The sequence below is a fragment of the Rhododendron vialii genome, chromosome 7a (assembly GCF_030253575.1).
Source record: "Rhododendron vialii isolate Sample 1 chromosome 7a, ASM3025357v1".
In the NCBI taxonomy this organism is placed as follows: domain Eukaryota; kingdom Viridiplantae; phylum Streptophyta; class Magnoliopsida; order Ericales; family Ericaceae; genus Rhododendron; species Rhododendron vialii.
The window spans coordinates 17,005,469-17,027,863 of record NC_080563.1 but is presented as its reverse complement, the minus strand read 5'-3'; the positions used below and the strand labels follow the sequence as shown (position 1 = coordinate 17,027,863).

The following is a 22,395-nucleotide window of genomic DNA, read 5'->3' as shown; positions in this document are numbered from 1 at the left end:
AATCCTACTATAAATAACGGATTTCAAGTTTTATTTTTTGTTCTTTTTTTGTTTTGGATATCAGTAGATCGAGAATCTCTTATTTGACATAATTAGCTTGACATGGATTTGGAACAGCAAAGCATGCATTCAGTTTGTAATAATCGTAATTTAGATTTAGAATGTCAAGACTTCTCTTGATGAATCTAGGATTTCTTAGACTCGTGAAAATCTTTGTCTTGTTTGTATAATTGTATTTAGGGTAAACTACAGTTAACCCCCTCTAACTAAGCTTCACGTGCACTTTGCCCTCTCTAACTTTTTGTTTTGACACTCAACCCCCTCTAACTAACTGAAATTCAAACGGTCATAACTTAAACAGTCATAACTTCTTTGTCCGAAATCGAAAACATGCAAATTGTATATCGATTTCGAGGTCTTGAAGTCAGCTTTCTAATGACACCAAAATCATATCACGATTCAAAGCACATAGAAAGTTATGATCAAAATGGTCTTTCTGTCTACCAGCCCTTACTCTTTTGATCATAACTTTCTGTGTCCTTTGAATCGTGATGTGATTTTGGTGTCATTAGAAAGCTGACTTCAAGACCTCGAAATTGATATATAATTTGCATGTTTTCGATTTCGGACGAAGAAGTTATGACCGTTTGAAATTATGACCGTTTGAATTTCAGTTAGTTAGAGGGGGTTGAGTGCCAAAAAAAGAAGTTAGAGGGGGCAAAGTGCACGCGAGGCTTAGTTAGAGGGGGTTAACAATAGTTTACCCTTGTATTTATTTTGAATTTACAGTTCCATTGAAAGGTTTTATTGTCATTTATCTAGGGCTGTAAAAAGCATTCGATGCTTGGATAAATCTAAGTTCTTGAGAAAACAAATACAGTATAGAGGAAATGATATTGGCACTCCAAAAATTGATACTGGCACTCTAATAAACAAAAAAAATTGGCTTTGGAATTACATTGATTTTGGAGTGCCTGAATCTATATTGGGAGAAAACAAATATCTCATGTTCAGACTTTCTGAGTCCTTTGTATTGTTTGGTAATGAATATATGTTTCTATTTTTTGACATCATTTTCCACTAGCAAAAAACCTGTGCTATGCATAGCATAGGAACTTGTTTTGTGTTGATTACACAGTGCATAAAATGACTGAGGCCAATGGGCTTGTCCCATTGGGTTTCCTTGATTGGTATCTTGTCAATCGAGGGTTTGGATCTCGGACTGAGCATAAGATTTTTCTTAGATTCGTTGGAAATTTGATGTCGTTCTCCTTACTCCTATTCGTCTTTGTATCAATTTCAAAGATTAATAAGAAAAATTTGTTGTTAAAAAAAATGTTTGAGACCAAGACTAAACTGCTCTTGCACTGTTGGGAAAGTTGTAGTGGGATCATCATCTTAGCTACTTTTGGGGGTAGAAGCAAAAGAAAATAAAACATTGTGTTCATTGGTATTGTTCACCATTATACCAAAGATCAACCACTTCTAAGTTCCTTGGACATAAAATCTTAATGTAGAAGTGTTACTACGTGTTTGATGTTAATGAAAATCTATTAATGGATGGTTAATTTTTTTCGTGAGGAAATGAATAAATCTAGTATCAAAAGCGTGCTAGGCACAACTGCCTTAATCGAAGTAAAATCAAGGGTCTTTTTTTTTTTTATCAACAAAATTATAGTAGATTTTATTAATCAATTGTAATAGATACAAAGATTAAACGGGGCAAGAGAAAGCATCACAAGTATGCCACTCGAGACCCAAAAGATTTCAAGGTTGGCAAAAGGACAACTAACGAAACCAAACAACAAACAAGCTCAATAAAGAGCAATCAGATCTGATAGTCCCATAATTGAAAACAGCCCTTATCAAAGTGGATAATCTGTGTGGGAGTTCATACTTTCTTCACACTACAAGCATTCAGAATATATGTCAAACTAGTATTTAATTTGTTTTAACCATAAATATATAGGACCAAGTCAAAAATCAAAATAGCTGATTTACGCCCAGATCATTCTACTAACTGATTTTAACACGTTTACTTAAGCATAGATTACATCAAACTTCACAAATGTTACAGGACGTCACCATTTTGTTTAATGATATTCGGAAACAAAAAAGAAGTAATTCATACCTGATGAAACGCTGGTCCAATCCTCTTTTCAGATTATTTTTCAAACTGAAGTACGAAGCATCTTATATGATTCGTGGTTATATTATCTCATTGAACAAGTGCACACTGAGAAAAGCTTATAAATTGTTTGAGCTTACGGAACCAAAGCATAATTTCTGAGGGAGATCAAATGGAATTCCAGTTTATATCAGTTTCAAGCTGAACTTTGGACCTTCTATTGGACAGGTTCCTCCTCACCACCACCAATTGATTCCTCATCACTTGAAAACATAATATGCGTGAATAATTTAGGACTGTAAATGAACTAAACCGTTTGTGAACTGTTCGAGGCTCGACTCGGTAAAAGCTCGTTCGAGTTCGATTCGTCTACTAAATGAACCGAACCTGAACCTCAATTTTAGGCTCGTTACATAAATGAGCCGAACATGAATATAACAGTATTCGGTTTGATTAAGCTCACGAACCTAGAGTATATATATATAGAGATTTTATATAGTTACATAGTGAAACTTTTAAAACTTGTACAAGTCTAACATTTACAAATACAATAAACTTATTTATGTATATATTTTTATCATTTTACATGTATCCGAACGTATTTATGCACATATTAAATTTTTTATTTGCAGCTTTAGACATGTATAAGAGCATAAATATATGATATTATTGGATCGTTAAGGCTCGTGAACAAGTTTGAGTTCGACCCAAACTTAGGCAAGCTCAGTTCAAGTTCTGCTCGTCATAATTTTCATTGAATTCGGCTCGAGCTCGAGTTTGCTAAAAAACTTAATGAACACATCTAAACGTTCTAATAATCGACTCGATTCGGCTCGTTTACAGCCCTATGCATGATGATAACTATCAATACAACAGGACCGAATGTATTCTCATTAACGGCATATGAGTTTACCACTCAGATACAGTGTACTATTTCTCACAGCATGTACAAGCATATATACGCATATAACATACACAAAAATGATACTCACACAACAATCTAAACACAACAACTTACACAACCTCTCACATGCATGTAAACTCCACACACACTACTATGTGTAAGCCCCGCATATATGTGAGAGGTTGTGTAAGTTGTTGTGTTTAGATTATTGTGTGAGTAGGCATCTTTGATACATACAACTGGAGCAACATAATTCACACAATGGCCCAAATGGAAAACTCACAAATTAAAAAGCTTGAAGTAATTGGCTCCCTCTGGTATTACAGCTTCTGAATAGGCTCCGCCGGTGCATGTGAGAGCAGTCATCGGGAGCAATGGAAGACACGAAGGACCACACAGGTGAAACTGCTACACAATCTTTGAGCTTGAGTCACTTTTTTTCTCTTCAAAGGAACAGTCATTCATAGATTTGTTGCTCACCTTCCATTTTCTAGAAAGCGTGTCATGAAAAAGTCTAGGACATGGTATCACCCAAAAATGTAAAAACCCTTTTCCTAAAAACTCGAGCCAAGACCACAATTTCAGACTCCCTCATCTGCCGAGTTGTGCTGTCATACTGCCACAACCACTTATCAGAACAGGATAACCTATTTGCGATATCGACAGTCAAGCAGGCCATATCTCTACTATTGGTTAATATTCGCAAAACGGGAGCGGAGTATTGAGGATTGGATACAAGTCGATTCAAAAGGATAAGTGCCTCTCGGATTAGCAAAGTTCTGCAGAAGAAAAATGGCCCATTAAGTGGCAAGTCTAAAACCAGATAAACGGAATCAGAAACATTGAACAGAAGTATGTACTTGACATTGACAAAATTTTGAGCCTTGTATCCTAACAAAATTTTGAGCCTTGTATCCTAACTGTTTCCATGAATGAAATACTACAACAATACCGACACTAAAACAAGAATATCATAGGATATGATAGTATCTAGGAGACCCCAATCAAAATTCAAATGACTCCGCTCTCTATCTACTTCATAACAAACTTCTTTACCATTTCAAAAAAAAAAATACTTCATAATAAACTTCAATGTAAGAGAATGTTAACGCAAAAGGAATCCGGACCCATACACCAAAATAAATAACTAAGAAATGAAGAATCTTCTATGAGAAGTCTAAATGACCATATTAGGGAAGAGGTAAAAAGTGAAATCAAAAAATGATTCAAAATTACATGCATCCATACTTGAGACATCTGTCGTGTAAAATGTACCGAGTTACCACAAGCAGTCAAACAAAAGCACCTTAAATAATAATCACCTCACCTTTCTCGAAAAATTTCAGGTGGCACAGAAGAGTTGACTTCTTCTGTGTCCATTTCTGATACCACCATTTTCAAAATCAGTGCAAGAAAACTGGTCCTTTTTGGAAGCCTCTTGCCCAGCAAAATTTCAAAACCAGGTTTCCCCGAAGATGCTAAGAAAGCCAACAGAGTAACAGCACTCCTGCGAAGTTTCAGCTCCTGAAAATTGGACATAGATGATATTGTGCATCAAGTGATATTCAAGTGCCACAAACGGGGGGCACACGCGCCTATTAAGAGCAATAAGTTTGGACAAGTTCCAAGGAATTTTATTGCATAACTCTGAGGAAACATTGCACCTATAGATCTTGTCCACCAACAAGCTTCCACAGTTTTGGACTTAAGATTTCAAACAGAAATCATGCAGTCAGTCAAATAATGCAATTACAAACAGAGAGATAGAAAAAGGTTAATGGTAAAGTAAAAAGAAAGTAACACAGATGACAAAGTAACACAGTGGCTTGAAAAAAAATGAAAGTAGGCAGGATATGAGTCATGACAGAAAATAAATGCCTTTGTGAGTACATGGGAAAACAACATGATACATATTTTCCACAAGTTTATGTCTAAGGAGAAAAGGAACAAGAAGCCTCATATTCATAACAAGCATGATGTACACAAACTAGTTAAACTATTTACAAGGTTTCAAATTCTAGAAATTGAAAGCCTAAAAATAGAAGGGTGAAATCGTATAAACCCAGAACCGTGAAATTAAAACATTCTCTGGGAGACAGACAGGACGGGAAGGGACGGGAATTAAGATGGTCGTGATTTCAGCCCATTTGATCCTTCTTTTCTGCATTAAAACAGTAAGCTCTCTTTTTAATTTTTTTGGCACCATTTGTTCTTCCAAACCTGCTCAAAGATAAGCATTTCTTCTTCTAAGCAATTGACACAAACGTATGGTGAAGGTCACATTAATGTCCAGTTCTGAAAAACTACACAAATAACACAACGCAACATTGATGCACATCGAATAAGTGTCAGCTCAAACCATGGCCCCACATGACGGGAAGTGTACATTGATACCAGATAATCTAGGAGGCATGTCTGTGCTTCCTTGACCTTAAACCACTCCAATTAGGAGAGGTGACTATCCTTTTTAACTCAGTTTCATACATTTGCTCTGGCAGGCAGCACAGAGGCAGAAAAGCTCGTCATTTAACCAATTCTAGATTCCCTTAGTAAAATTAATTTAATCCAGAAGTTAAATAGCATATTGCACTTCATTATTCGTGGGTAAGTTTGTCAGTTGCTCAACTCCAACTAGGAACATGTTAAACATAAACGATAAACCAATACACTTCAAGGATGTCAACAACACATGAAGGACAATAAAGCTGAACCTAGCCTTAGAAAAACACATCCAACTGATGCGATCCACCCAAAAAGACCACGGGCAGTTTGACAGTTTGAAAACATTCAAGGCATTGGCTAGAAGCCTAGGGAAGTCTGTGACTTTTCTTTTCGTTATGTTTAACCACATATTTTCTAGTCCCTTGTGTGATGCTAAAGAGGCCTTGAGTGCAATGCCTTTGGTAATCTAGTTGTGAGCCCTAGACCTATCTTCTTCAAAACCTTATTCTTTTGTTCAAGAACACTATTCACAGGTCAAAGAATCCCCTGCCCTTTCATATTTCATAATGAATAGCAACATTTCAACTCCGTCCTACATCACAAACTGAGAACTAGTTGAACATAGTACTCTTGATACCAGTACCTGTGTACCATTTCCTCCACAAGCGACACAATCTTCTAAACCCTCCATAATAACACTGAATCCTTGAGAGGAAGCATTTTTGGCATCGACATTTGCAGCTCCACTACACTCCGCCTCCTCTTCACAAAATGAGCAAAACATGGCCATTACTTTTGGACCTGCATTCACCAAAGCAACAAAAAACCATTAGTGAAACCACAGATACCTATTTACACCCCAACTCTAGAAACTTGGAATCCAGAGAGTGAAAAGAAAAAAAGCAAAAGGTTGAAACATTCCATTCAGAAGCCTGACAACCTCAATAAATACATAAAAAGCACAGAACCATAACATAACCTTGCAGACCATCCATACACCATTTTGCTCTCTTTTTTGCTTCAATCGGATATCTAGGATTTTTCTTTCCTGATAGAATTCATGAAGACACAAAAGGAGTACAAAAATAGCACCACTCTGTTTAAGCAAGTTCAAAAAGGCCACAATTAGGGTGGCGCAGATTTAGTAGGAAATGGTTTGCCCAAAGTTGCCTTTGGGGAGTGGTTCAGTTCTGAGGGACTTCCTTCCCCTCTGCCTTGAACTGGTTACAAGAATATCATTGATGTAGTTCTAAAGTTTGCCACAGCCTTCTTCTGTACAATTAAGCCTAGAGTTCCTTTAAGCCTCCCCAATTTTTGTAAGCAACTAAGAATACATCAGAACAAGTACTGAGTAGTGCAGCCTCTACATGGTTCTTTTCAAGACTCCTACAGTGTTACCTGTTGCCACTTATCTATAATAAAATACTCGTAGGCATAACATAGCAATCAATTTGTAATATTCTGCGCCATCTCTAATGTTTTATTGAGCTTTGTAGGAGTAAAACCTGATCCATTTGTATCATGCACACGGGAAACAGTATATAGTTGATAGTTCCATGAATTTATGGCAAAGAGAAGTGCCCTATAGCTACAATACGTAATTATACGTCAAAACTACTTTCAAGATAATAAAGTTACAAAACAAAATAGCAAGAAAAAACTAGATCGCATGAGAATAGAAATAAGCCAGGAAGCCAAGTTAAAAATGATCTAGTCCTTCAAGTTGAAGGCAAAAGAAAAGGAACAGCTTACAGTTTAGTAGCAAGTATAAAAGACGAACAGCTTGCTTTTGCACACTCAAACCAGATCCTTTCCTTAACAAGTGTGAAATACTTTCAAATGCCAATAATCTTGCAAATCTATTTCAAACAGAAGTTCAATTAGAATACAGCTCTACCACAAGACACGAGACAACTGCACAAAAAGTTAGTCAAAACTTACTTCTCCCTATCCAAGTAAGCATTACTTCTCATAAGAATCATATTCATAATTGCAACAGCTTCCACCCTTAAACATTCCTCAATATTCTTCATGGCTATCTGATGCATCAGTTCAAAGACAGAACCCCAATCTAAACAGGAGGTTGATACTGCAGAAACAAGGTTCCTTTGGTCCTTCCATAAGATTTCTTCATCAAATAATCTTGTTCTAGATGATATAAGACCTGAACCGGACATGTCGTCAGCACCGACAGAAAACAGACTTTCAGTTTTAAGTTCACAAGTATCTGCAGAGTTGATCGAAGAGGAAGGTCCTTCGACTATGACATTGTCCCTGAGTACAGTACACTGGAAACATCAAGTCAAAGTTCATAAGCACGAGAACATACAAAACAGGTCTAATTATAGTTCACCAGGCAATGAAACTATGGAAATATACCCCAACTCATAACTCTAAGATAACAACAAAAAGCACAAATAATTCCAAATAAGAAAGAACATTTGAAAAAATCACAGCCAACCCTGAGGATTCTTTTTATCATTGTAATCTGGATAAGTAACCACAAACCATCTCCCATCATATAAAGGCCCAGAGAACAAAAAGACCCACTAAAATTACATGAAAGGGGAACGAACCAAATCATATGTTTCACATCAAAAATGACCCAAAACCAATGTAAAAAAAAATGATCAAAAATGACCACCTAGCACAAAACAGCCCCTCCACACATCCTGAAGATATGTTCTACTCTATTGCATCCAAATCATCCAACAACAGACACGACGGGACTCATAACCAAGCTTCCATGCCGCCTTCCCAACCTTGCATCTGTTTAGCTTCCCAACACCCTCGCCAAGTCTCCATCAAGCACTTATTGGACTCCAAATATTACAAAGATCAAATTCCAAAGATGAGGAGGTGTTGTACTGAATCCCATTGTTTTGACTCATGCAACACCCATTCACTGAGAAAACCATCTCATAATAAGGTTGTCATCAAAACTTCCCATGAGTTGCCGACCAAACTAAGAAAATTTCCTCACCGGAGGGGGGGGGGGGGGGGGGGTTGAAACCACCCACCTAAGGCTTCCCTCAAAGCCTCAAATCCTGAAAGCTAGGAGGTAATGACTTCACATGTGGAACCACACCAATCAGGATTAACTCTGACTACCATAAGTTTACCTGCAAGGCCGCAAACCCCACGCAAGTTTAGAGCACCACAAAGATACCTTAACAGATCCAGGTTCGCCCCCTAAAAGATCATCGTGTCATCAAATAGAGCAAATGAGAAACTGACATCTAAAGTACTAAAGACTTGCCAACTTGGAAACCTTCCAAAAATCTGAACTGCTTAGGAAATAAATCTACCCTGAGCCTCCATCACCACATTAAACAACAAAGGGGACACAGGATCCCTTTGATGCAAGCCCATGGAGAACTGAATAGAACAAGTTGGAGATTGTAGGTACATGGTACTAAGTGCCTAATGCCTGAAGGGGACACAAGGCCTTCAGGAGCAAAGTAACTTTCTTACTCGGACTGAAGGCAGGGCCCGAGTCACTTGGAAGTGAAGGAGGATTATGGAATGGAGGCTAGAGCTTAATGGGTGGTCAGGAGGGCCAACTCCCTTCAGAAGTTCGGATTTCAGACCTATCCTAGAGAGAGAGAAAGATTTGCTGGAAGTTCCCTTGAGATTCGTATCAACCCACCACTCACATGATATACAATCCATCTTATCACAGCCCTCTGAACCAGCCACCCTACCCCAGACAACCTTTGACCTGTGACATCTCCTGTCATTGGACTGACTCCCCATTGGATAGCCATCCAGAAGTCGACAAGTGTCCTTCAGAAGGGCTTTCCTTCAGGGATGTTTCTATGCCTATATAAGTAGACACTCGAATTACACCATACCCACATCTCTGTGTGTGACTGATTTGCCTTGGGCTCTCTCCTCCTCCACCTTCGGGATCTCAAGTCTTTGGTATATCATTGGTTTTTCCGGATTTTCTTCAGGGGTCCTATCGCCTTACATACATACCCACAGAGATCTATTACCAAATATTGACAACTGAGCATTGTCTAGAAGACATGTTAAAATAACAAAGGGAGCTCGTGTGAGGAATTACAAAGACTTACCTTATATACAATCCCCTTTCAAGATCAACCGTGTGATTCAAAACCATACGCAGTACCCGGAGTGATCTATACACAATAACATCCTGCACAAAATGGGATTAGTTTGAACGAGTAATTGACCATATTTAGTACAAGCATACCAAAAGGACACTAGTACCATGTACCAAAGAATTTTAAGACAAATGATAAGAGAACTGAAAACAAAAGAAGAAAAAAAACCTCAACATCACAAGTGACCACATAGTAAAGCACCAAAAAATGAGGGATTAGAGCAGGGTTGCTAATCAAATAATCATTTAGAGAGACCAATGGCACCATAGGTGCAAACCACTGGTCACTTGGTCAGCTAAAAATAAATATGACGAGCCAAGGGGAACTTAAAGCGACCACACCCATGCCCAAAATCAAAGTATTACTTGTATCACTCCGGAATAAAATGCAGTAGTTTTATTCCAAATAAGGCTGTTGTTTAGGATAGTAAAAGTGTTATCTAACCCTAACACAAAACACTTTTATATTATAAAAAATTAGTATTAGGTCCATTATATGAACTTCATAAGCCCACAAGTCCACCTACTGATTTTGTAAGGTCTCAAGTCCATTTTAGGGTACCTAGAGTAGGAAAGGGTACCCTAGGGTTTAGGCACTTTCATAAGATTTTAGAATCAACTTTCCTATTATAGGGTAGGGTAGACTATCTTAGCGTAGGATACCCTAGAGTTTAGGCACTTTCATAGGGTTTTAGGGTGCACTTTCCTATTATAGGGTTTTAGTGGTTTAGTCACTTTCACAGGGTTTAGGGTTTTAGGTACTTTCATAGGGTACCCTAGGGTTTAGGTTGTGTGGACTTGTGGCTTTACGAAACTATTAGGTGGACTTGTGGGCTTATGAAATGTCTATAGTGGACCTATCACTAAATCCGAGATAGGTGTTACATGACTCTACTAAGCCGTGTGGGACTAATTACATTCCAACATTCCCTCTCAAGCTGGAGAATAGATATCACAAAGTCCCAGCTTGTTACATAACAAATCTAATCGTGGTTTGAACGACGACTTAGCAAACATATCTGACAACGGAGCGCCTGTAGACAAAAACGAATAGCAATCACACCATCAGCTAACTTTTTCCACACAAGATGACAGTCAACTTCATGCTTAGTTCTCTAATGAAACACTGGATTAGATGCAATATGGATCGCTGCTTGATTATTACAGTACAAATTCATAGGCAACTGTACCCCGAATCCTATCTCCTCAAGAAAGAGCCCACCCATACAAGTTTACATGTCGTGTGAGCCATGGCTCTACGGCCTCTGCACTAGACCGTGCAACTACTTTCTGCTTTACTCTTCCAATTCACAAGATTTCCCCCAAGGAATACACAATATCCAATAGTGGACTCTTGTCAGATAGTCCTCCTGCCCAATCAAATCAATAAAAGCCTCCACACGTAAGTGTCCTCCAGCTCGGTAAAACAAACCACGTCCTGAATCAATCTTAAGATACTTTACAATTCTAATAACAGCTTCCCAATGTGGAAGACGAGGAGCAGATATAAACTGATTCACAAAATTAACTGCAAATAAGATATCAGGACGAGTAATGGTGAGATAGTTTAACTTACCAACCAAGCTATGATACTAATCAAGATTAGAAAGGCTTTGTTCGTTTGCCATTTTAGTTTTGTTTTAGTTTTGTTTTCCAATCATTACCCTACTTCTTTCTCCAATCATTACCCTATTTTTCCAATTATTACTTTCACATCTCTCTCTATCTCTCTCCAATCATTACCCCTATCTTCAATCATTACTCTACTTCTCTCTCCACCCCCTACCAAAACTAAACTAAACTAAACTCTCAACCAAACACAACCAAAGTAACTCCTACTAGTCAACACAAAGCTTGTTATTGGGATCCATAGGAGTTTCAGCAGGCTCAGTCCCCAACAAACCAGTCTCCTCTAGAATATCCAACACATACTTTCGATGAGATAAAGTTAATACCATCTTTGGACCGCGACACCTCTATAATCAGGAAGTATCGCAATTTTCTCAAGTCCTTGGTATGAAATTGACACTGTAGAAAATCTTTCAACTAGCCAATACCTTTCTAATTGTCTCTTGTACTAATAATATCATCCATATAAACAATCAACAATATTTTCCCTCGGTCAAATATGAGATGGAATACGAAATGATCAAATTGGCAATGATGCATCATAAATCGCAAGACAGCATTAGAAAACTTCCCAATCAAGCTCCAGGGGACTACTTAAGACCATACCATATAGTCCTTTGCGAAGACAACACACCTGAATACGCTCCCCCTAGCAACATTCCCAGGTGGTTGCTCTATATAAATTTCCTCCCGCAAATCCCCATGAAGGCAGGCATTTTTAACAACTAACATATAGGCCAACCAAGATTGGCCACCAGGGATATAAGAAGACGAACAGAACCAAGCTTGGCAACTGGAGAAAAAAGTCTTAGCGCAGTCAACACCAAAAGTCTGAGTATATCCCTTAGCAACAAGACGAGCTTTGTAAAGCTCAACAGACCCATCAGAATGATATTTGACCGTAAAGACCTACTGACAATGTATAGTAGACTTTCCCAAGGTATAAACTCTCAAGTGTCATTCTCATGAAGAGAAGACATCTCAGTCTCCATCGGTGTCCGTCACTCAAAACATAGAGAGAGCCTCCTGGACATTGTTACGAGGATAGAAGAAACTGACACAGTGAAAGAACGAAGGGAAGGAAACAAGTGATGGTAGGAAACATAATGAGAAATGGGATGAGAAGTACAAGTACAAGCTCTAGGTTAGGGTTTCGAAGGTCAAGGGCTTCAATTAGGGCTTCGTTTTTTGGATTTCGAAGGTCGTAGGCTTCAATTGTGGTTGCAGTTTAGGTTTCAGGGGGTTGGTTGGCTGCGGTTTAGGGTTCTAGTGAGGTGGGTGGCTGCAATTTAGGGTGTAAGAGGTGGTGATGGACGATTGCTGCGATTTTAGGGCTTTGGTGGGTGGCGGCGGTGGGCGACGACGGTGGCAGCTATTTAGGGTTGTTGTCGTTTAGGGTTAGGGTTAAGGTGGAAGTGTATAGGGTGTATAGGGTGTTGACTAATCCTTACACAAACCACTTTCATTAATATTATGAGATACTGTGTTAAATGACTCTACTAAGCAATGTGGGACTAATTACATTCTAACATAGGCGTTCAAAACACACCAAACTAACACATAAGTACACTAAATTTGAACAAGATGCACAGCAGTAAATTACATCGCAGCCCGTATCTCAAGCATAATACTACCTTCACATGAAAGTCTACTGCTTTTTCTTGCCCACTGAAACCATCAAATTGAGGCCAATCACAATCACATAACAAATTCCAAACAAGCATATGGAGAATTTTGCTCTCTTTTTCACTTTACGTCCAGTCAGTAACAAAAAAATGGGCAGTTGGGCAAATGAAAATAGGGTTCAATTATCTTACCATCCAAGTATCCAACAAACAGATAGGATCTTTCTTCTCCGTTTCACCCCTTTCTGACAGATGATCATTAACAAAGATAAGTGAAGTTCCTTTCCTCCTTTTCTTCTTTTTTGCATTGATCCCAGACTCACAAGTTGAAGAACTATTTTGCGTGCAAGACAGGATTCTGATGAAGCAGCACTATAACAGTGACTACTCCCCAGTCCCGCTCTCTTCAGCAAAATTAAAATTGTCGGGACTGCTAACTGGAATCTAAGTCTTAGTTATTCTTTCCACTTACCCAATAGAACATATAGCAAATAACTAAATTCTAAGTTCAAAACATAGCAACCATACTTATTTTCTAAGTGCTGTACTGAGGGCACATATCCTTATTGCCAAGCATGCTTATAGCATTCATTCTGATGGAAACCACATTATGTGACAAAACAATTCACGATAGTTGGCAAATCTATTTTAAAGAACAATGCTGCAATATTTAACACAACACAATGAAGACAACAAACCTAACGAAAATTCTCAGATCAATTCAGCTTCTGATTATCCATATAGAAATATAAAAAAATCAAACAAGTTTCACTAACTGTTCACTTTTGGAAATAGAAATTTCTGAGAAAGTTTATAAATAGCTTCAAAATTTAAAAGCCCAGATCCCAAGTGTTCACTTCATTATAAATTTATAAGATTGTGATAACAAGGCAACACTTTCTAAATCCATATAACTGGCAAGGATATTGAATAACAAAATGTGTGTTTGTATGTGCTTAACATGCGTATATAATTGCATATATGTGTTTTTGGGTGGTACATAAACATACCCATCCATAAACAGTTTCAATGTTTTCAAAAATCAGGCTAAAGTCAACTATTCATTTACCAAAGAAGTTATCATGACAACAATGATAATCATAGTAAACTTTCAAAAACCCATATGTGCGCGTGCGCCTCTTGTACTTTGGGAATAGATCATTTATTTGACCGGGAATTGAGACTGCTTCAAGGAAACTTAATAACTAACCAGTTTAATTGCATGTTTTTAAAGAACCAACAGTTCCTACTATAGATATATACTCTATTCGTCCCAGGATCTTGACCTTACCACTCCAACAGAAAGTAATATTTTCCAAATAAAATACCACAGGAAGTTGACAGAGTTGAATAACAAAACTGAACTCATGTAGCTAACACCAATAGATTGCATCAAAACTCAAGAGGAGATCTTTTTTAAAACTGACTTCAGCAATTATCCATGAACTCAGTTCTATAACTCACATCTTTGAGACTGCAGAGATCTACTAAAGCTTCAAATAAAGCTTCCCACTTAACCATCCCAGCACCAATCTGCAATGAAATAAGAAACAATTAAAGCACAAGAGAGAAGAACTATATATGCAGTCCACATAGGAATAAGGGCACCCAAGTCCCAAGCTAGATAGACTATTTCTCTACAGTGTGAAGCAACTTTTGCTAGCCTGGATCAATACGGGAATGAGTACGCATAGAGTTGCAAGAGTAGAGCACGTATCAAAACTCCAGGACAAGGAAGTTCACTACTCTAACTAGCTTCAACCGATTTTTTTAAGAAAATCCAGCAAGGAAATATCAAAGGCAATTAATATCTAACAAATACTGTTGGTTCATGCCAGAAATAAATCTCCATATCCAACAAGTATTCAGACATATTTAAAGACACAAACACTGCTGCCCAAAATACATTTACAACTGCATCATGGACATTCCATGCGTTGTAGTAGTACATCTGCACACGCCACACAGAGAACAATAAATTGAACATGTTGGCATGGCATCTAACAAAAATGACAAGATTAGTGCTGCTGGTCAACCAGAAAAACCCAAGGAGCAAAACTTTACTTTCATAAACAAGAAAAGCTTCAGAAGGACCCATGTCAATTGTCAGCAATCATTGCCCTATCAAAAATTGCCACCTTGTGCCAAAATCAAAAAGAGAAAGGCTTGGCCCCTTTAAACGTCCTCTTACTGCCTCTACTTTTCATTGTTAGAAGGGATAAAAAAAATAAAAAATAAAAGTTTGATTGGCAACTATAGTCAGTTATAAATCTTCTCTAGGGTGTCCCTACCGATCTCTATCATCCGTCCCTTCAAAAACAATATTGCGAGTATGGAGTCCAACCAGTTACATGATCTGCTTTGGCTGAGTTGCCAAACAAGTAGACTGATAGGTGGCCCATAAAGCAACTCCTGATACAAAGCCTCAATTTGATGCCATAAAATGAATACGGATGGATCATTAGGAGAATAACTTATAACACATGACATCTGTTTGCCATCCAAGGTTGCTTGTTTGCTAAATTTGCAGTTTAAATTCTTTAAGACGACCCTTTTTATCAGCAAGAATGAGGTGATTCCAATTCGTATGTATCCCTTGACACAGAAGAATAGTAGCCATTGTTCAGGAGGGTAAGCTGTCCCAAGGTGAATTGTATAAGCAAAAACCAAAATTCGGGCATTGTACTTGACATCTTTTTAGGAAGGCAGGTTAATGGAAGAAACACTGCAATAGGCCCTATTTGAAGAGGCATCATTGCTTCCATGTTGAGATTTTAAGTGCAACTAAAGAAAATATATCAGCTCGTAGGCTATAGGCTTCTAGCCTCAATTAATAGGATAAGAATCATCTTCTATAAAAACCAGAAATGTTATATCCTCACTGGAGTTACAATGTAGGTTCTATTACGATTAATAATTTTCTTAATCTTGGTTCCGCATAGCTGTACAAAGCTTGGCCTTCTTTCATCAATAGAGCTTTCAAAGTCATTACATCAAAATATGAATGGTAAGCCCAATCAACAAGACAACAACCAACAGGAATTACACAAAATGCACATCAAGCACAAGTCCATAGATAATAAAAAATATGGAAAGTCATGCATAAAACAATGAAGATTACAGTTACACAACAATAAAGATACATGTTAGACATTCTAGTTGAAAACTTGAAATTGATTTATGTGCTAAAGATGGTAACATACTTGACCAGAAAGGGAAGGTAGCATATATTCTGGATCCATGTCTTATGTTAAATGTAATAGCATATAGAAATAGTACCTTCGTCAGCATACAGTAAAGGTGAGATACTTTTGCTGCTTCAGCAGACTGAGAAACTGGCTTTTGGTCCTGCAAACCCACATCGGATCTTTCAACTGCTAGAGAGATTGTAATTGCTTTAGCAGATAAGCCCAAGCATCCAAAAAGAATATGAAAGTCTGTTTCACAAGCCACTAACAACTTGGAAACCAGATTTCTAGGTGATCCTTGCACTTTTGGTGAGTCCCAAACAGCCAGCAGCTTGCTTTGACAATGTTGACGAGTAGACAAATCGGTTTTACTGCATAAAGGGGTAGAGTCCCAAGATTTGTCTGTCTGAACTCCAACTGCTTTACAAGTTGGTGTAGCTAAACAGAAAATTGTCAAACGAAACTCAAGAAGAAAAATAAAGGACCACCGGAAGCTTGAAGCATCAACTTGAACAGAATGCCTACCTAAATTATCTCGAGAGCCACCACGATGGTTTGAAGAGTTATCATTTTGAATTCCTAGAGAAATAACAGGATGGTCATGAGTATGAACTCCATGGTCCCTGCCATTATAGACAGTGTCATGCACAACTTTTCTCACAAGTTACCAATATATACAGAGCACTGCAAATTAAAGCTGAATTGGTGACAGTTGCATGAGAAAAAAATAAAAAAACAAATAGCATATAGAAATTGCCATTATATGGCCAGGACGGCTTTAAGATTGCATATAAACCACCATAGCTCCCATTGTGGATGGGAATTGGAATGTTCCATGCATGATCTTGCATGACAAAAAAAATATGATCAAAATACTCCCACTGTATTTGGCGGATATAATCAAACAAACAATATATTGTTCTATTGTAAATCTATCATTTGAAAGTACACTTAAACAATATAATAATACAGCAGCCTACCCCTATTGTACCATGATATAGGGATGTTGCATACCATGTCACACTTCCTACGAACGACTCCGCGTTTCAGGAAACCCTGGTCATAATAACCAAAATACTTGACAATTTCCCTCCTTTGAACTTACTACCCCTGGAGCCTCAAATGACTGCATCAACTGTTCAACTTTGTTTCTTCTTCCTCGAGCAAAATGCTACTTCATATGAAATTTCGAGATATGAATCTAAAGTATAGTATGTCATGTCTTTGGCCCTTTTTAATAGTTAAGTTAAGAAGACTCGAGCTTGAGTAGCCCCCGTACGACAATATCATGTCTTCCAAAAGCGAAAATGCAACCAACCAGGAATAATCAAACAATAAGCTCATTCCACCTCTATTATAGACAATATATACCAAAGCACGGCATAAGTACATCCATTGATATTTTTTAGACACGTACAACTATGGTGTATAGATGCTCACATTCAAATGTGTTCTTGTGTGTTCCTTGCTCCTTACCAAAACCCATGCAATAGAGATACAGCATATGCCAACAAATGATGCATCACAATGGACCAATTTTCCAATTAACAAATCATAAGTCTCATTTTGTATGCTCATGAAGAAAAATTGATACCTTTATACTTTATGCTTCAAGAAACTAAAACCATGCTCCGTACATTGTGCATAGAATGAGAAAGCATATACAAAGATCATCTTAAAGATGCTTACAAGAAAAATAATGGAAGAAGGCATGCAATCACACCAACCAAGTCGTAGTCTCACAAATAAAAGCTGAAGCATATACCCCAAAACACTTCTTACGAACAAATAACAAAAATAGGGTACATGATCTTTTGAATAGTGCTAAGACATTCATTCTCACACTGCAACACCACATTCACCAACCTAATAAATTAGTAAAAGAAAAAAATACAAATACAAGTACTCCAGTTGCATTTAAATCAGACATAACAAAAAGATCGAATCATATGTATCCTTGTAAACCCATTTCATCCATCAGATTATCCACAGAAAAAAGGAGAACTTTCGGCATGGCTACTCATAGCTTAGTTGCAAGATCCTCTTATGGGAGGTGACAAATCCACTCTAGAACCTCGTCAACAAAATCAGCCAATTATCAACGCCCACACTGATCAGTGCTTTGACCTTTCAAAATTATTCACACGCTCCAGAATAAGAATATCCTAAGAATCTCACCGTAATCACATTCCCAACAAGAATGAAACATCTAGAGCATATGAATCTCAAAGAAATATAAGAACAGATAACTTTCCAGAGAACATAGCAGTAACCACAAGAAGTTACAAAAATACTGTCTTTTCTTTTATTTAGACAAAACTATATGACTTCTGTAGACGCTCCCGGTCTTAGGATCTTCTATGTGTGCTCTCGCTCACCGCTCACATCTCTTACAACTAAGAATCTCAAGGCATTAGGCACGCTCCAAATGGGCATAAGATTGAAAACTGTAACAGGCTAGGCAACCATTTATCTTCAACGTATAGACCAAAAGAAAGAAAACGTACAAGACTTTGCTTTTTCTACATTGAACCTCAGCATCTTTGGCTTCAATCTTTGAATAAACAGATTTAAGCTGTTCCTCTTTCTTATCCCTTTCATTCCGAAGCTGTAAGCAATCTTGTTCCTGGAATTGTGAAATATTCAACAGGGTTGACATGACGTAGCCATTAATATATGAGAATAGCGGAATATAAAACTATGAAATACTTCCACACATCAACAAAATCTCAGAAATTACAAAAAGTACCATGTTATGCAAATCCATCGTTGTCAAAATTCTACTATATGATATACATCCTACGATTCGATGGGTTAAGAGGTAAAATCGATATACATCTCCAAACACATAATATGTTAAAACAAATCTTAAGATATGCCTACAATACCATGCATTGCTTACAATACGGTACAGTTAGAGGCAAAATTCATGAGCATCTCTAATCCTATGTTTAAGTAAATACTATTGGGATACCCACAAAGTCTATGATCCGACACGTGATACTTTTTTTACTGCCACAAAAATCTACATAACTTGTAAGTTAGAACAAGCCCATCTAATAAATAATAATCAGGGATCAGCACAACTGATACCAGAACATTGTTATAGGCTTCCAAAAGAGGCTATTTAGTTATTCAAGCAGTGCCTACCAAATAAAATTCTCCCTTCACAACCATTTGATGCAAAAAAACATGCCTTCAAGGAACTCATTAACCCAATTCGAGCTAACACAATTTCGTGCCAGTAGCTGAGGTGTTCGTAACTCTGGTGAGCCACTTATACAAAGAGGAAGAGAGAATCGCATATGTATTGAAAATCAAATATTTATGCATATATGTATTTGCACACTTTAACACACTACGAATACCAAAAAAACACTTTGACACACTACTGGAGCACTCCTCACACTCCAAATTGACAAACACCTAGCACAAAAATTGGGTCCACTTTTCATCACCTTATTCAATTTTATCAAGTTTAATAATATAAGCATCTCGAGTCCTTACCCTTATAATTGAATCAAAAACAAATTTCAAAGATAATAATCTATCGTGTGTTTACTCAAATTTTTAACCAAACAAAGGGTCTTCCACTTATTTGATGGGATGGTTAAGAGATTATTTATGCTTAAACTCTACCCAACTTATCAACGGATATAACTCTTTTGGTATGAATAGCTTATCGGTTTGGGCATGGATGTTATTATTTGGACATCTTGTTTGGTCTACTAGATTTATGTTCTTAATTCCTTGGTGAGGAGACTCAAACTTTTACTTATTTTTGAAGGGCTTGTTTTGCACTTCAAAATTCACGACTATGACATTAAAGAAGCTTTTACTCAAATTTAGGCTTAGATTTGGTTTGGTCGTTGGAGTGCTAAGTGCTTCATACCAAATGAAGCTTAATTTGAGTAACGGCCAGAGATGCTCCAACTCCCATTTCTAGCCAACCCATTGCAGATGCTGTAAGTGTAAGAGATAGAGCTGTCGCAATTGTAAACTCTTTAGTAGTATACATTTCCATAAGTGCTTCACAATAGGCATAACTAAGAAAGTTCAGCTCATTCATCATAACACGCCAAATAAAAAGGAGGATCAATACAACAATCCATGGAACAACTATAGTTAACATGCTCGGTTGGAATTATACGTAGATATTGTTAACATACCAGGTGAGTGAGCTGCTTTGAAACGCGGCCGAGCTCTCTCTGTAACCACCCCTCAACACAACAAACACTCTGATTAGATAAAATTCTAAACCATTAATCCAAAAACCAAACAAACCACGGCCAGGAGGGAAAAAATAGAAGACAACCCCAACCTTCAATCTCTCGATTTCTTGTTCGTTCGGGGTACGAGACAGGGCGATGAACGGAGCCGGATCGGCGAGAGATCGCTCGGGATGCTTCGCATTGCCATCTCTAACTCTCTGTAAACACCCCCTCAACACACACAAAACAAAAACAAAAACAAAAAAAAACACTCAGATTAGATAAAATTCTAAACCATTCAATCCGAAAACCAAGCGAACCACGGGCAGCCGGGGCAGCTGGGGAAAAACAAAAGAAAACCCTAACCTTTAATCTCTCGATTTCTTCATCGTTGGGATTACGAAACGGGGCGACAAACGGAAACGAATCGGCGAGAGATCGGTCGGGATGCTTCGCATTGGCATCTGTTACTCTCTGAGACAACTCCCGCGGAGGCGAGTAGCTGATCTCAGGAAGTGACGGTGGTTGGGGGAGGCGGTGGTGTTGGGTAGGGTTAGTGGACGTCAAGGCGAGTTCTTCGACTTGGATGAGTTGGTCTAGGAAATCTGCGTCCCATTCTTCGAAACCCTCGTCGCCCATTGGAACCGGATGAACCCGAGAGGATTTCGACAGAGATTTTTCTGGTTTTGGGTGAATTCGTTTCGCTTCGAAGAGGAGTGTTTCGAAAAGTGCGTTGGGAGAAGAAGCGGGAGTGCGGGGAAAGGAGTGTAAAATGGTGATTTTATTTGGACGATCATATTGCCACCGTAAAAATTGATGCAAATATTTTTAAATTAATATAATTTCAAAGTCACTTTTTTTGTTTTTAGAATGTTTGCGTCAATTTTTAGAGTGTCAATATCATTTTCCTTTTCTTTCAATTGATAATTCTTACATAGATTAATACTAATGTTTAGTGATTATTTTTTAATTCAGTTATAAATCAAAAGAACATTAAATAGGAAAAATAAAATAGGATGAAAAAGATAACCCATGACGATGTTATGGACTAAAACATTAGTGGGTGGATTGGAGTGTTAAATACTCCTACCAAAATCATAAAAGTCACTTTTTAAGATGCAAATAATGCATCTGGTGCAATGTTCTGAATACCGTACCGGTCAGGGTACCGGTTTTTCTACTAGTACGGTACGTACCGGTACCGGTCAAATACCGGGTACCGTTTCGGATTAATCGTTATTAGTGTTATTTTCCTACTTAAAAAAAAAATTATAGTATAATATACACTTTTTTAAAATAAAAAAAATAAAAAATTCGGTATTTGTCCGGTACCGTCCGGTATTTGCCCGGTACTGTCCGGTATTTGCCCGGTACCGTCCGGTATTGTCCGGTACTTGAAAAAAATATAAATTTAAAAATAGTCCGGTACCGGCCGGTACCAACCGGTATGTCCGGTACCGGCCGGTACCGACCGGTATTTGAGCCGGAACGAAATTAAAGGTGTAGGGTACCGGATTTGGTCAGAAACGGTACGTACCGGCCGGTACGGAACGGTATTAATAACATTGATATGGTGTTAAAATTTGTGGAGAGGGTTGGATATGCCCTAATGCAAAACAAATCCACATAACTTTTTTTAGGTATGAATGTGTAAAATTTAGCCTACCACAAATTTATTATTGAAATACAGTTTTTACATACTAGTACAAAACTTTAGTGTAATATACAGATGCGTTGTGTGGGCCCATTCCGAGTCTTATAAAAGATCGAAGGCTTTTTATTGGCAAAAAAACTTTATTGGTTCAGGCCTCAGGGTTAGAGGTGAATTGGTTTGGCTTCGATTCTTAGCAGGGTGGGTTTTGTGGACTTGTGGGATTCTGAACTTTGAATCCTGAAGAGGATAGTGTGCTGGGAGAAGCAAAAGAGTGGGGGAAAGGAGTATAAAGAGAGGGGAGTTTTAACAGTGTGTTCGGAACCTGAAAGAAATTGGAAAAACTATTCAATGTCCAGTCCATTGTTAAGTGATGTCTCAACTCTTCTATCCACCGCTATTGCGTTGTGCCCACCACATACACAAATGTAGGGTGAAAGAGGGATTTGGTGCATCACTTGCCAATGTCTCAAGCACTAAATAATCAC

The 22,395-nt window shown here is 37.9% G+C and overlaps 1 protein-coding gene across 2 annotated transcripts; it reads right to left on the bottom strand.

Annotated features, from left to right (window-relative positions):
* Positions 1–2,996: 2,996 nt before the first annotated feature.
* LOC131333807 (protein SENSITIVE TO UV 2-like) lies at positions 2,997–21,037 on the bottom strand. 2 transcript variants are annotated; one of them, XM_058368567.1, is made up of 13 exons: positions 20,623–21,037; positions 20,367–20,474; positions 20,215–20,265; positions 18,553–18,671; positions 16,571–16,668; positions 16,137–16,483; positions 14,322–14,390; positions 9,554–9,636; positions 7,416–7,748; positions 7,227–7,333; positions 6,118–6,275; positions 4,360–4,556; positions 2,997–3,811 (listed from the first exon to the last, which is right to left on the bottom strand). In XM_058368567.1, the coding sequence occupies exons 1-13, from the start codon at positions 20,893–20,895 to the stop codon at positions 3,547–3,549; spliced, it is 2,208 nt and encodes a 735-aa protein (XP_058224550.1). In that variant the 5' UTR covers positions 20,896–21,037; the 3' UTR covers positions 2,997–3,546. The 2 variants fall into 2 exon arrangements, with proteins under 2 accessions (XP_058224550.1, XP_058224551.1); XM_058368568.1 differs by having other exon boundaries at positions 20,215–20,253.
* Between the last annotated feature and the right edge of the window lie 1,358 nt (positions 21,038–22,395).